Source organism: Salvelinus alpinus, chromosome 1, assembly GCF_045679555.1.
Source record: "Salvelinus alpinus chromosome 1, SLU_Salpinus.1, whole genome shotgun sequence".
In the NCBI taxonomy this organism is placed as follows: domain Eukaryota; kingdom Metazoa; phylum Chordata; class Actinopteri; order Salmoniformes; family Salmonidae; genus Salvelinus; species Salvelinus alpinus.
The window spans coordinates 107,093,379-107,107,309 of record NC_092086.1 but is presented as its reverse complement, the minus strand read 5'-3'; the positions used below and the strand labels follow the sequence as shown (position 1 = coordinate 107,107,309).

The window sequence follows — 13,931 nt, the reverse complement described above, 5'->3', positions numbered from 1 at the left end:
GTTATATACAGGGGCTCAGTGAAGTACACAGATGACTCAGGTTATATACTGGGGCTCAGTGAAGTACACAGATGACTCAGGTTATATACTGGGGCTCAGTGAAATACACAGATGACTCAGGTTATATACTGGGGCTCAGTGAGGTACACAGATGACTCAGGTTATATACTGATGCTCAGTGAGGTACACAGATGACTCAGGTTATATACTGGGGCTCAGTGAGGTACACAGATGACTCAGGTTATATACTGGGGCTCAGTGAGGTACACAGATGACTCAGGTTATATACTGATGCTCAGTGAGGTACACAGATGACTCAGGTTATATACTGATGCTCAGTGAGGTACACAGATGACTCAGGTTATATACTGATGCTCAGTGAGGTACACAGATGACTCAGGTTATATACTGATGCTCAGTGAGGTACACAGATGACTCAGGTTATATACTGATGCTCAGTGAGGTACACAGATGACTCAGGTTATATACTGATGCTCAGTGAGGTACACAGATGACTCAGGTTATATACTGATGCTCAGTGAGGTACACAGATGACTCAGGTTATATACTGGGGCATACCACTGCCTCCCTCACTCTACATCTCTTACCCATGCAGAACATATAGCCCTGCAGACCAACACACAGAAACACCAACATATTGTAGAGTACTCATTTACGCAAAAAACATATTGATTAATACATTCCATTCCTACACACACCAACACATTCCATGATTACGTGTTCTTGGAGAATGACTGTCTACAAGTAAACTCTTTATTCCAAGTGAAATGTCAGAAAGATGAAATTCACATCATCCAATACTGCACGTGCCACCTTGTGGCCATCTATAAAAGTCTACAACGCAGTATGCAGTTAAAAAATCTACAACCATGACAAGAGAACTGCTGATTTAAACAGACACACATTTAATCAATGAGACATTATGCAATATTCATATGAAAAGAGACAGCTAATGTTAAATTTGCTAAATTACCTAAAATTAGCAATGTCTGATTTCTAAATCAGCATAAAACTACCTCATTATTTTCAGTTTACAATGTTTACAGGTGCTTCAAGTAGTAAAACCAAAACATCCTCTTAACAACATCACCTTAACAACATCATCTTAATGACATCATCTTAATAACATCCTCTTAATGACATCATCTTAACAACATCATCTTAACAACATCATCTTAACAACATCACCTTAACAACATCATCTTAACAACATCCTCTTAACAACATCATCTTAACAACATCCTCTTAATAACATCATCTTAACAACATCATCTTAATAACATCATCTTAACAACATCCTCTTAATAACATCATCTTAACAACATCCTCTTAATAACATCCTCTTAATGACATCATCTTAACAACATCATCTTAACAACATCATCTTAATAACATCATCTTAATGACATCATCTTAATGACATCATCTTAATGACATCATCTAAATGACATCATCTTAATGACATCCTCTTAATAACATCATCTTAATGACATCATCTTAATAACATCATCTTAATAACATCATCTTAACAACATCATCTTAACAACATCATCTTAATAACATCATCTTAACAACATCATCTTAATAACATCATCTTAATGACATCATCTTAATAACATCATCTTAATGACATCATCTTAACAACATCATCTTAATAACATCCTCTTAATGACATCATCTTAATGACATCATCTTAATAACATCATCTTAACAGCATCATCTTAACAACATCATCTTAACAACATCATCTTAACAACATCATCTTAATGACATCATCTTAACAACATCCTCTTAATAACATCCTCTTAATGACATCATCTTAATGACATCATCTTAATAACATCATCTTAATGACATCATCTTAACAACACCATCTTAATAACATCCTCTTAATGACATCATCTTAATGACATCATCTTAATAACATCCTCTTAATGACATCATCTTAATAACATCATCTTAATAACATCATCTTAATGACATCATCTTAATAACATCATCTTAATAACATCATCTTAATGACATCATCTTAATAACATCATCTTAATAACATCATCTTAATGACATCATCTTAACAACATCATCTTAATAACATCCTCTTAATGACATCATCTTAATGACATCATCTTAATGACATCATCTTAATAACATCATCTTAATAACATCATCTTAATGACATCATCTTAATAACATCCTCTTAATGACATCATCTTAATAACATCATCTTAATAACATCATCTTAATGACATCATCTTAATAACATCATCTTAATAACATCATCTTAATGACATCATCTTAACAACATCCTCTTAATAACATCCTCTTAATGACATCATCTTAATGACATCATCTTAATAACATCATCTTAACAACATCATCTTAACAACATCATCTTAACAACATCATCTTAATGACATCATCTTAATAACATCATCTTAACAACATCATCTTAATAACATCCTCTTAATGACATCATCTTAATGACATCATCTTAATAACATCATCTTAACAACATCCTCTTAATAACATCATCTTAACAACATCATCTTAATGACATCATCTTAATAACATCATCTTAATGACATCATCTTAACAACATCATCTTAATGACATCATCTTAATAACATCATCTTAATAACATCATCTTAATGACATCATCTTAACAACATCATCTTAATGACATCATCTTAATAACATCATCTTAATGACATCATCTTAACAACATCATCTTAATAACATCCTCTTAATGACATCATCTTAATGACATCATCTTAACAACATCATCTTAATAACATCCTCTTAATGACATCATCTTAATGACATCATCTTAATGACATCATCTTAATAACATCATCTTAATGACATCATCTTAACAACATCTTAATGACATCATCTTAATGACATCATCTTAATGACATCATCTTAATGACATCATCTTAATGACATCATCTTAATAACACACACATGGGATCCTTCGAGGTGTTGTGCGTCACGACCATATATCAAAGCAGCAGATATCTATCGTACAGAAACACAGACAGGTGGACACATTCTCTTACAGTACACACACACACACACACACACACACACACACACACACACACACACACACACACACACACACACACACACACACACACACACACACACACACACACACACACACACACACACACTTGTGGGTACACACACTAATGCACAGAAATATAAATAGCAGTGATGTAGCTACAGTTTGGTGACTGATTCTGTATGTTCCTGTGCTCGTCCATCAAAACACTCATTAGAGTCTCTGGATGGGGGGAGAAAATAAAGTGCAAAAACACCACATTAGAGTCTCTGGATGGGGGGAGAAAATAAAGTGCAAAAACACCACATTAGAGTCTCTGGATGGGGGGAGAAAATAAAGTGCAAAAACACCACATTAGAGTCTCTGGATGGGGGGAGAAAATAAAGTGCAAAAACATCACATTAGGAAAGAGGCAAACTAGTGAAAGATCATCTCCAGTTGGTCATTTCGAGAACTTTTGACGTCAATATCTTTTCAATCCACTCTAGTTTAGTCTACTTCTCCCTCCTGGCCTGCTCTTCTACATAGTTTTCATTTAGACATTGGTCTGTGCTAAAACTCTACCTACATCATTAAAGAGGCAGACAAGTTGAATATATACTGGCATATATACACATTGAGTGCAATACATTTACACTAGTTTCCTCCTTGTCTTTGTAGTTCTAATTATTTGTAGTTTAAATTGTTTGTAGTTCTAATTCTTTGTAGTTCAAATTCTTTGTAGTTCAAATTCTTTGTAGTTCAAATTCTTTGTAGTTTTAACTATTTGTAGTTCTAATTATATGTAGTTCTAATTATTTGTAGTTCTAATTCTCTGTAGTTTTACTTCTTTGTAGTTCAAATTCTTTGCAGTTTTAATTCTTTGTAGTTCTAATTCTCTGTAGGTTTAATTCTTTGTAGTTCTAATTCTCTGTAGTTTTAATTCTTTGTAGTTCTAATTCTTTGTAGTTTTAATTTAGGCACTGGTATGCTTAACTCAGAAGTCTCTTGCTGCAGAAGTCCAGCAGCTGCCAGGCTCACACCACCTCCTCAAACATGTTCTGAAGGCTGCTCTTGCCATGGATGTCCTTGAGGTGGCGCCGGAGGCCTGGTTTGTGTGCGAAATGGATGGCGCAGTAGTTGCACTTGTGTGGCTTGTCCCCTGTGTGGAGGTTAAGGTGGTCTTGCAGCGTGGCCTTCTGGGAAAAGGTCTTGTGGCAAAGCGGGCACTGGAATAATAGTATAGTAATAAAATAATAATATATGAAATTTAGCAGACAGTTACATCCAAAGCAGATTACAATACATTACATACAAACAATTCTAAAATACATCTTATACATCTCACAACCCTGGCATTGACAGCCCCACACGCTTACCAACTGAGTCACATAGGAGCTTGTCAAGATGCTCAAAGTGCTTTAAACACAGTAAAGGTGGAGGGATGTGTTCCACTCACCTGGAAAGGCTTGACCCCTGTGTGAACCCTGATGTGTCGGGTCAGGTTGCTTTTCTGGCTGAAGCTCTTCCCACAGAGAAGACACGGGTAGAGCCTGTGTTCCTTTAGGTGTCCCACGTAGCTGTCCAGGTGGTGGAACCCTCGGTCACACTTCCTGCACAGGTAGGGTCTCTGGAGGAGCATCTCCTGCTCCCGTCCTGAAAACTCTGCCCCCGTCAGAACTCTGAAGGAGGTCTCGGGAGACCCGCCCCCAACCCCCTGCATATGACGAGCAGCAAGCATGTATATGTCCTCTCCAGAGTCCCCGCCCACTTCCTGGTCCTGGGAGCTGTCAGCCAATCCTGAACTGCTATGGTCAGGACTTCCTGCTGGGTGGAAGGTCCTCTTCCTATACTCTCTGCATGGCGTGGGTGGGCGCTGCTTGCGTCTGTGGGCGCCCGTCGGATAAGGGTACGGGCTGTAAGGGTACGTGCTGTTAGTGTGTACCATGTGGACACTGTCCAGAGTGTCTTCTGAGGTCAGGCTGTGGTCCCTGTCCTCTGGGTCCTCCTGGGTCTCCCCCTCCATCTCCCCCTCGTCCAGACATGCTGAGCTGGGTTGGGGTTTAACGCTGTCTGGTGGTGGTGGAGGGGTCCCCTCAGTCTCTGGGCTCCTCTCCAGCTTCAGATGGGCCAGGGTGGGGTCCAGGTACTGAGAGACGGCCTGGGCACACCTCTCCACCACGTGGCTCATCTGCAGTGCGCTCGCTGCCGTCAGATAGCTGACCAGCTCCCTCAGAGGGACCTCCAGGTGGCCTGTGTAACAGGACAGGAGCAGCCGACGGCCCACCTCCGCACTGGGCACCACGGTCACCAGCAGCTCCCGGCTCCCCTCGTGCAGCAGGAACTGGTCCCGGAGGAAAGCAGAGGAGGCCGCCAGAACCACCCGGTGACCCGGGAAGCGGAACGACCCTGATCCGAGGACGAGGGTGACGTCACAGAAGCGTCGGTCCTCTCTCAGCAGGCTCATCTTTTGCAGGATGGAGTCATCGTGGACGGGGCTGGAGAAACGGAACTGGAGTGTGTCTGAGAAGGACGATGACATGGTGGTGGTGCTCTTCTCTCTCTCTGTAATTACAATGTTATAACATCATCATTACATAGTTGTTACTGTTTATGAGGGACCTTTCTAGTGACACAAAACGTATTTTGCTTGTAAATATATTTCTCATCGTTTTTTTTATAGACGAGATATTTTATTTATCTAAAAGTTACAGGCCAGTCAATGACTGAAAATGTGCTTTTTCTCATGTGGGGATCTTGTATCTTCATGACGAGTGCTACTGCATATCCGACAATATCAACTGAACAATACGTTCGAAAACAATCTGGTCATGAATTACAGACAGTGTATTGTTGTAGTTGAATGATGCAGCAGAAGAGATTGCATATTTCAAACTCGCCTGATATGAGTATGAAGTAGAGTCCCTAGTCTACTCTTCTTCCTTCTCCTGAATACAGTACGTAGCCTAGGGTGGGTGACGAATTATATGGTGTCTATAATTGTGTAGGCTGACAAATGTCTGTAATCATCCCCGCATCTCTGAAGCATCATCAAGCGAGCACCGCTCATTCACAAAAAAAAGAGAGTCGCTTGCGGATCACTTCCTGTTTCCTGGGCGTTCCAAACGCACGCACTTCGTTTATTGTGCGCAGGAGCGCATGCTGAAATGCCTTAGTCCCCTCAGACAGGTGATGAGAACACTAACGTTAATATTATGTCATTCCTACGATATGTTTGATATGCGCTGAGTTTCTAAAATTGTTCCACCTCATGCGGCTCTCATTTAATCCTCAGATCATGACGTAATTATTCTTCATCATGTGTGTCACTCCTGCAACCTAGTATAACAACACAGTTAGCCTACAAGGTATTGAAGATAATTCACCTAATTTACCTTTGTCTTTTATAATTTCATCGACCTACTGAATACATGTAATGGAATATGATGAAATAACAAAAGTAGCAAAAGTAACGGTTGTATTATTTATCTGCTGTCATGTCAAGGTTTCACCACCAGAGGGCAGTCCACACAAACAATAGAGCAGCCATTGAGGCAAGCCAATGATCAAGTGTCTGCTGTAAATGACTACCTTCACCAGATGAGAGACACACTGAGTCCCTACAATATATCTGCTTGATTCCCAAAAAAATAGATTGAGATGATTGTGTGTATATATGTATATATACATCTCAGTCTATCTGGCTAGCATTAACTTAATACTTTTTCTTGCAGAATTTGCCTTAGGGCGTTATATTTGTAGCTACAGTATATCCCCTGAAGCATTCTTGTAATTTCTTTACAAATTAGGTTATTATTATTATTAAACCTGTATTTGGACAGGGAAGCTATACTGAGACTAGGCTCTCTTTTTCAGATGAGCCCTGCATAAATACATCAAACATATATATACAACATACAATATACACAATTACAAAACATATGAAGAAAAACAGACACATTTTTCAACATAGAGGTCTCTGATCATCTCTCTGAACTGACCAAGAGGGACCAGAACATCTCATTTCAAAGAGCTCTGTGAGTTGTTCCACATAAAGGCAAAAATGTAGGCTAGGTAAGGAGCTGCCAAGGAAATAACAGTTCATTGCAGTCTTCTACCCCCAAGCCATAAGACTGCTGAACAATTAATCAAATGGCCACCTGAACTATTTACATTGACACCCCCCCAGCTGCTACTGTTTATTATCTATGCACAGTCAATATACCCCTACCTACATGTACAAATGACCTCCACTAACCTCTACCCCCGCACATTGACTCGGTACCGGTACCCCCTCTATAGCCTTGTTATTGTTCTTTCATTTTTTCATTTTTATTTTATTTTTTACTTTAGTTTATTTCGTAAATATTTTCTTAAAACTGCATTGTTGGTCAAGGGCTTGTAAGTAAGCATGTCACAGTAAGGTCTACTATACCTGTTGTATTCGGCACATGTGACAAATACAATTTGATTTGATTTGAATTGATAGTTGATCAAGGCGAGTGCTGGTCAAACAGGTGGATATGGGATCGGGAGCACAGCTGTCCCTGTCGGCTAATCATGGCTGTGGTTGAACATCAAAACCCAGCTCTCTTTTAGTCTTAAATGCCTTTGTTGTTCTGACAACAACCATAGACGTTTGATTGTTTCTCTGACAATAATAGATAGTATATTCCTCAAGGAGCTAATGGCTTGAAGGAGAAAAGCCTGTAACTGGCCTAGTCTGATGATGCGACAGTAACAATCTTGCCTTGGGGCTTACAGGCAGTTTAAAGTTGTGAATGCTACATTATTTTTGTGAATATTGATTATTCGTCTCGTTTAAAAACATGCATTTTCCTCTATCTGAGTATTCAGACTAGACTGTAGATTTACCGTACAAACTTTCACAGACTTCAAAGCAATCTCTACACAATGTTCTCAGCTTAAGGAAGCCCGATGAAGACAATTTACATTTGTGAATAATACTACACTACTTTGTGAAAAAAATACATGTCCTCAATCTGGCAATTCAGACTAGGCTGTAGAATAGATATATATCATTATAGGGGTGGCAGGTAGCCTAGTGGTTAGAGCGTCGGACTAGTAACCGAAAGGTTGCAAGATCGAATCCCTGAGCTGACAAGGTAAAAATCTGTTGTTCTACCCCTGAACAAGGCAGTTAACACACTGTTCCTAGGCTGTCATTGAAAATAAGAATTTGTTCTCAACTTAACTGACTTTTAAAAATAAAAAATAGGTCACCTGGAACTGGGTTGGAGAGCTGTCCTCTGAGGTAATACTGGGAACATGTGAGTCAAATAGTCCAACAGTGATGACACAACCCTGAAGGGACCAAATACTGTGAGAGGTTCACTTCTTCCTGGCCTTTCCCTGATCTCACCAATCCACCAGACCTCATAAGATCTGTTAGGAGCCACCTGGAATCATAGTGATGACTTCAAGGCCAAACGATTAGGACTTTTCTCCACTTTAGGGTGGACTGTCTCAATCCAGTCAGCCTCTCACAAGCTTCTCTGAAACTGTAAGGGCCTCAACAACACACCTGTCACCCTCTATGGGTGGGTTTTCATGAGTAAAATATGTCTAGTGAGATCTACTGTATCTCTCTAAGTGCAGGTCAAAAAGGCTTCATAATAACAGCTTGTACCCCCAAGCCATAAGACTTGAACAGCTAATCAAATGGCTACCAGGACTATTTGCATTGTCCCCACTCCCCATTTTTACACTGCTGCTATCCTCTGTTATTATCTATGCATAGTCACTTTACCTCTACCTACATGTACATATTACCTCAATTACCTCGACTAGCCTGTACCCCCACACATTGACTCTGTACCGGAACACCCTGTATATAGCCTCCACATTGACTCTGTACCGGTACCCTCTGTATATAGCCTCCACATTGACTCTGTACCGTAACACCCTGTATATAGCCTCCACATTGACTCTGTACCGGAACCCCCTGTATATAGCCTCCACATTGACTCTGTACCGTAACACCCTGTATATAGCCTCCACATTGACTCTGTACCGTAACACCCTGTATATAACCTCCACATTGACTCTGTACCGGAACCCCCTGTATATAGCCTCCACATTGACTCTGTACCGTAACACCCTGTATATAGCCTCCACATCGACTCTGTACCGGTACCCCCTGTATATAGCCTCCACATTGACTCTGTACCGTAACACCCTGTATATAGCCTCCACATTGACTCTGTACCGGAACACCCTGTATATAACCTCGCGTCTGTTATTTTATTGTTGCTCCTTATTGATTAGTTATATTTCAAATGTTTTCTTCTTAAAACTGCATTGTTGGTTAAGGACTTGTAAGTAAGCATTTCACTGTAATTTCACTGTTGTATTCGGCGCATGTGACAAATACAATTTGATTTGATTTGATTTCAACATCAGATTTGCAACTTTTCTGTTTACATTAGCCTTGGATGTGATGTGGCCAAAGCCACATTCCTGCCTAATGTGTGAGTGCTGCTATTATACCGTAAATACTATAGGACGGGGGGGGGGGACTTGTCCAGCCCTCATTCTGAAATTGCATTTTTGTCCCTCCCAGTTTTATCATTGGAATGTGATAAAAACGAGGCAACTGTGTGCTTTAGGACCATGTGGACGCCTCTGAGCGGTCAGGAAACCTGTTTGGGGTGTTTATCCAACTTGATGAAAAATCCAAAAGAAAACAACTGTCCCCCCCACTTCTAAAAGCAAAGTTGCGCCCCTGGACATAAGAATAGCAATTCAATCTATACAGGAGCTTCACATCTAAACCGTATTGCACTTAGTGTTTCACACCTGATTAATGCAATGATTCACAAATGTGTGGCTATTTTAAAAGCCTTTCATTTTCAATTTGACTAACAGAGCAAAAATGTTGTCTACAGGTATTAAGGTAGTTAAGGTAAAATGTGGTGTGAGAGCCGTAGTCTTTACACTGTACCAGTCAGAGGGGGGTATGTGGTGTAGACCTCCGGAGGTAGTGTGGGAGAGCTGTAGTCTTTACACTGTACCAGTCAGAGGGGGTATGTGGTGTAGACCTCCGGAGGTAGTGTGGGAGAGCCGTAGTCTTTACACTGTACCAGTCAGAGGGGGTATGTGGTGTAGACCTCCGGAGGTAGTGTGAGAGAGCCGTAGTCTTTACACTGTACCAGTCAGAGGGGGGTATGTGGTGTAGACCTCCGGAGGTAGTGTGGGAGAGCCGTAGTCTTTACACTGTACCAGTCAGAGGGGGTATGTGGTGTAGACCTCCAGAGGTAGTGTGGGAGAGCCGTAGTCTTTACACTGTACCAGTCAGAGGGGGGTATGTGGTGTAGACCTCCGGAGGTAGTGTGGGAGAGCTGTAGTCTTTACACTGTACCAGTCAGAGCGGGGTATGTGGTGTAGACCTCCGGAGGTAGTGTGGGAGAGCTGTAGTCTTTACACTGTACCAGTCAGAGGGGGTATGTGGTGTAGACCTCCGGAGGTAGTGTGGGAGAGCCGTAGTCTTTACACTGTACCAGTCAGAGGGGGGTATGTGGTGTCGACCTCCGTATGATTCCTCTGTCTCCCACCTGTCTCTGTTTGGTTTAAAGTTCATGTTGATCCTTGTTGTGACCATGTTCTTTTACAAAGTGATGATGATGATGACACCTTAATGAGTGGAAGTATTTCCAGTTAAAAACATTCTCAAGTACAGTATCGCCAAACATGAGTAAATTACAAGACCATTATATGGTTTGTTTTTGTTTTCTAATACTTTGGGGATGTTTTCACATATCTGTATTAGATGGTAATGACCTTTTACAAAAGCTAGGTGTTTGCTTTGGCATAGCTAATCCTAAACAATAGGTTCCTGATCGTCAGAACTCCCTATGCGGACAAATAGGCAGACAGACAGGCAGACAGGCAGGCAGATAGGCAGGCAGGCAGGCAGGCAGGCAGGCAGGCAGGCAGGCAGGCAGGCAGACAGACAGACAGACAGACAGACAGACAGACAGACAGACAGACAGACAGACAGACAGACAGACAGACAGACAGACAGACAGACAGACAGACAGACAGACAGACAGACAGACAGACAGACAGACAGACAGACAGACAGACAGACAGACAGACAGACAGACAGACAGACAGACAGACACATGAGAACAGTCTGGTTACATCTCATCCAGGTAAAACACAGATCATAAGGTATTGTGTCTGAGGTCACACTTCAGGTATTTTCCCCATCCTTAGTGGTCCAGTAGATTACGAGGACCCAAAATATAATGATGTGGAGAAGCATGCCGAGACCTGTTTCTCTATGTCTGTTGAGTTGTAGAAAAGAAATGTCTGATCAGCATCACAGCTTTGACAAGCTGGGTCAAGTTGTAGTAATTATTTACCTTTCATATCGGGACAAGGGATTGAAGATGAATGATATATTGAATTAACTATAGTCTAATTTGTTGACTGGAGCCTCTTAAGAAACAACAATAGCCTCAGACTTCCAAGACCTGATCTGACCTCCGGAGAAACTCTACTGTAGGCAGAACCCAGACAGAGAGACAAGGGAAGGTGTTGTTCATCACCACCATAATAATAATAACAGTCATTGCCAAACATTACTGCACAGTCATTATTACACAGTCATTATACAGGCCTTAATCTGGCTCATCAATAAGGCTTCCAGAGGCTCATGTTGTGGTGCACCACCCAGACAGACACATCTCCTTAGGACAGGTGTGTCACACACGACTGCACACACAGGCAACGTGTACATGTTTATAGTGTCTTCTGAAACACACCTGTCTGTTTGTGATAGATAGATAGTTTATGATAGATAGATGCCTATGACAGACAGACAGACGAACGAACATCTGTCATAGACATCTGTCATAGACGTCTGTTTATCATAAACTTATGAATGAGAGAGGGACGGAATCTCTCCTATACTATGTCTGGCTATATGTAACGGATGTGAAATGGCTAGCTAGTTAGCGGGTACGCGCTAGTAGCGTTTCAATCAGTTACGTCACTTGCTCTGAGATTTAAGTAGGGTTTCCCCTTGCTCTGCAAGGGCCGTGGCCTTTGTGGAGCGATGGGTAACGATGCTTCGTGGGCGACCGTTGTTGATGTGTGCAGAGGGTCCCTGGTTCGCGCCCGTGTCGGGGCGAGGGGACGCCGTAAAGTTATACTGTTACATTGATGCTGTTGACCCGGATCACTGGTTGCTGCGGAAAAGGAGGAGGTTGAAAGGGGGGTGAGTGTAACGGATGTGAAATGGCTAGCTAGTTAGCGGGTACGCGCTAGTAGCGTTTCAATCAGTTACGTCACTTGCTCTGAGATTTAAGTAGGGTTTCCCCTTGCTCTGCAAGGGCCGCGGCTTTTGTGGAGCGATGGGTAACGACGCTTCGTGGGTGTCAGTTATTGATGTGTGCAGAGGGTCCCTGGTTCGCGCCCGAGGTCGGGGCGAGGGGATGGTTTAAAGTTATACTGTTACATATACTATGCCTCACATTCCTCTCAGTCTGCCTCAGCTCACGCCTTGCCAATAGTAGGGTTTAACAGATCTCTGAAAGTGGCCGTTATTAAGGATGGAAGGAAGGAGAAACGTTGGGCTGGGCACATAGTGTGGCGCCCACCCTCATCAGTCAGTCCCTTCTCTGATGTGTGTCAGGGAGCTTAGAGGGTTTGTTGCTGGGAAAGTCCCACACACACCCTGATCTCCTCAGCCCGTGTGGCTTGGCTGGTTGAGGATGGTACAGTAGAGGAAAGAGACAAGCAGACACACTCATATTTCCAATAATTGTTCATTGTGACAGTGATTAGTGTCCAGAGAGACAATCACCTCCCAAGAAGGGCTCAATGTCTGACTGTGACCACTCCCCTGTGTTGATGGAGAGCTTTGGAAGCAACACACACATACATAACTATACAAGACCATACATGAGTATACATGATCATACATGACTATCCGGGTCTGTGTGGGTCTTTGTGGGTCTGTCCCGGTCTGTGTGGGTCTGTCCAGGTCTGTGTGGGTCTATGTGGGTCTGTCCAGGTCTGTGTGAGTCTGTGTGAGTCTGTGTGGGTCTGTGTAGTCCACACAGACCTGGACAGACCCACACAGACCGGGACAGACCCACACAGACCGGGACAGACCCACAAAGACCCACACAGACCCACACAGACCTGGACAGACCCACACAGACCCGGACAGACCCTCACAGACCGGGACAGACCCACAAAGACCCACACAGACCCACACAGACCTAGACAGACCCACACAGACCTGGACAGACCCACACAGACCGGGACAGACCCACAAAGACCCACACAGACCCGGACAGACCCTCACAGACCCGGACAGACCCACAAAGACCCACACAGACCCACACAGACCTGGACAGACCCACACAGACCGGGACAGACCCACACAGACCCGGACAGACCCTCACAGACCCGGACAGACCCTCACAGACCCGGACAGACCCACACCTACTTACAAACAGCCCTCTCCTACCGCATATTTAGACACATTTTTTGCTTTCACAGATTATCTTCCCATAAATAACTGATGCCAAGGTGACAGCATAATGGTTTCTGCAGTTAATGATTATGTAATTACATCTGTGTAGCTCAGCAACACACTGCTTTACATTCACAACAATGTATTTCAGCAACACAGTTTTTGGACTCAGCTGACTTGCATTTGATGGAGATCATGAACTTGTCATTGTAAAAGCTGTTTGTCTGTTGAAGTCAGTCAGTCATTTAGTAAAACATTATTTAGACGGCACCTCTGTCTCATACCTCACAACCCAAAACCAGAAAAACCACCCTATATACTTAATGAAACACCTAATGGTTTTTCCAATGCAAA

The 13,931-nt window shown here is 42.3% G+C and overlaps 1 protein-coding gene across 1 annotated transcript; it reads right to left on the bottom strand.

The window, feature by feature from the left end:
- Positions 1-760: 760 nt before the first annotated feature.
- On the bottom strand, positions 761-6,142 carry LOC139538008 (zinc finger and BTB domain-containing protein 26-like). The gene is made up of 3 exons (XM_071339935.1): positions 5,968-6,142; positions 4,527-5,632; positions 761-4,296 (listed from the first exon to the last, which is right to left on the bottom strand). Exons 2-3 carry the CDS (start codon positions 5,607-5,609, stop codon positions 4,105-4,107), a joined length of 1,275 nt encoding a protein of 424 aa, XP_071196036.1. The 5' UTR covers positions 5,610-5,632; positions 5,968-6,142; the 3' UTR covers positions 761-4,104.
- Between the last annotated feature and the right edge of the window lie 7,789 nt (positions 6,143-13,931).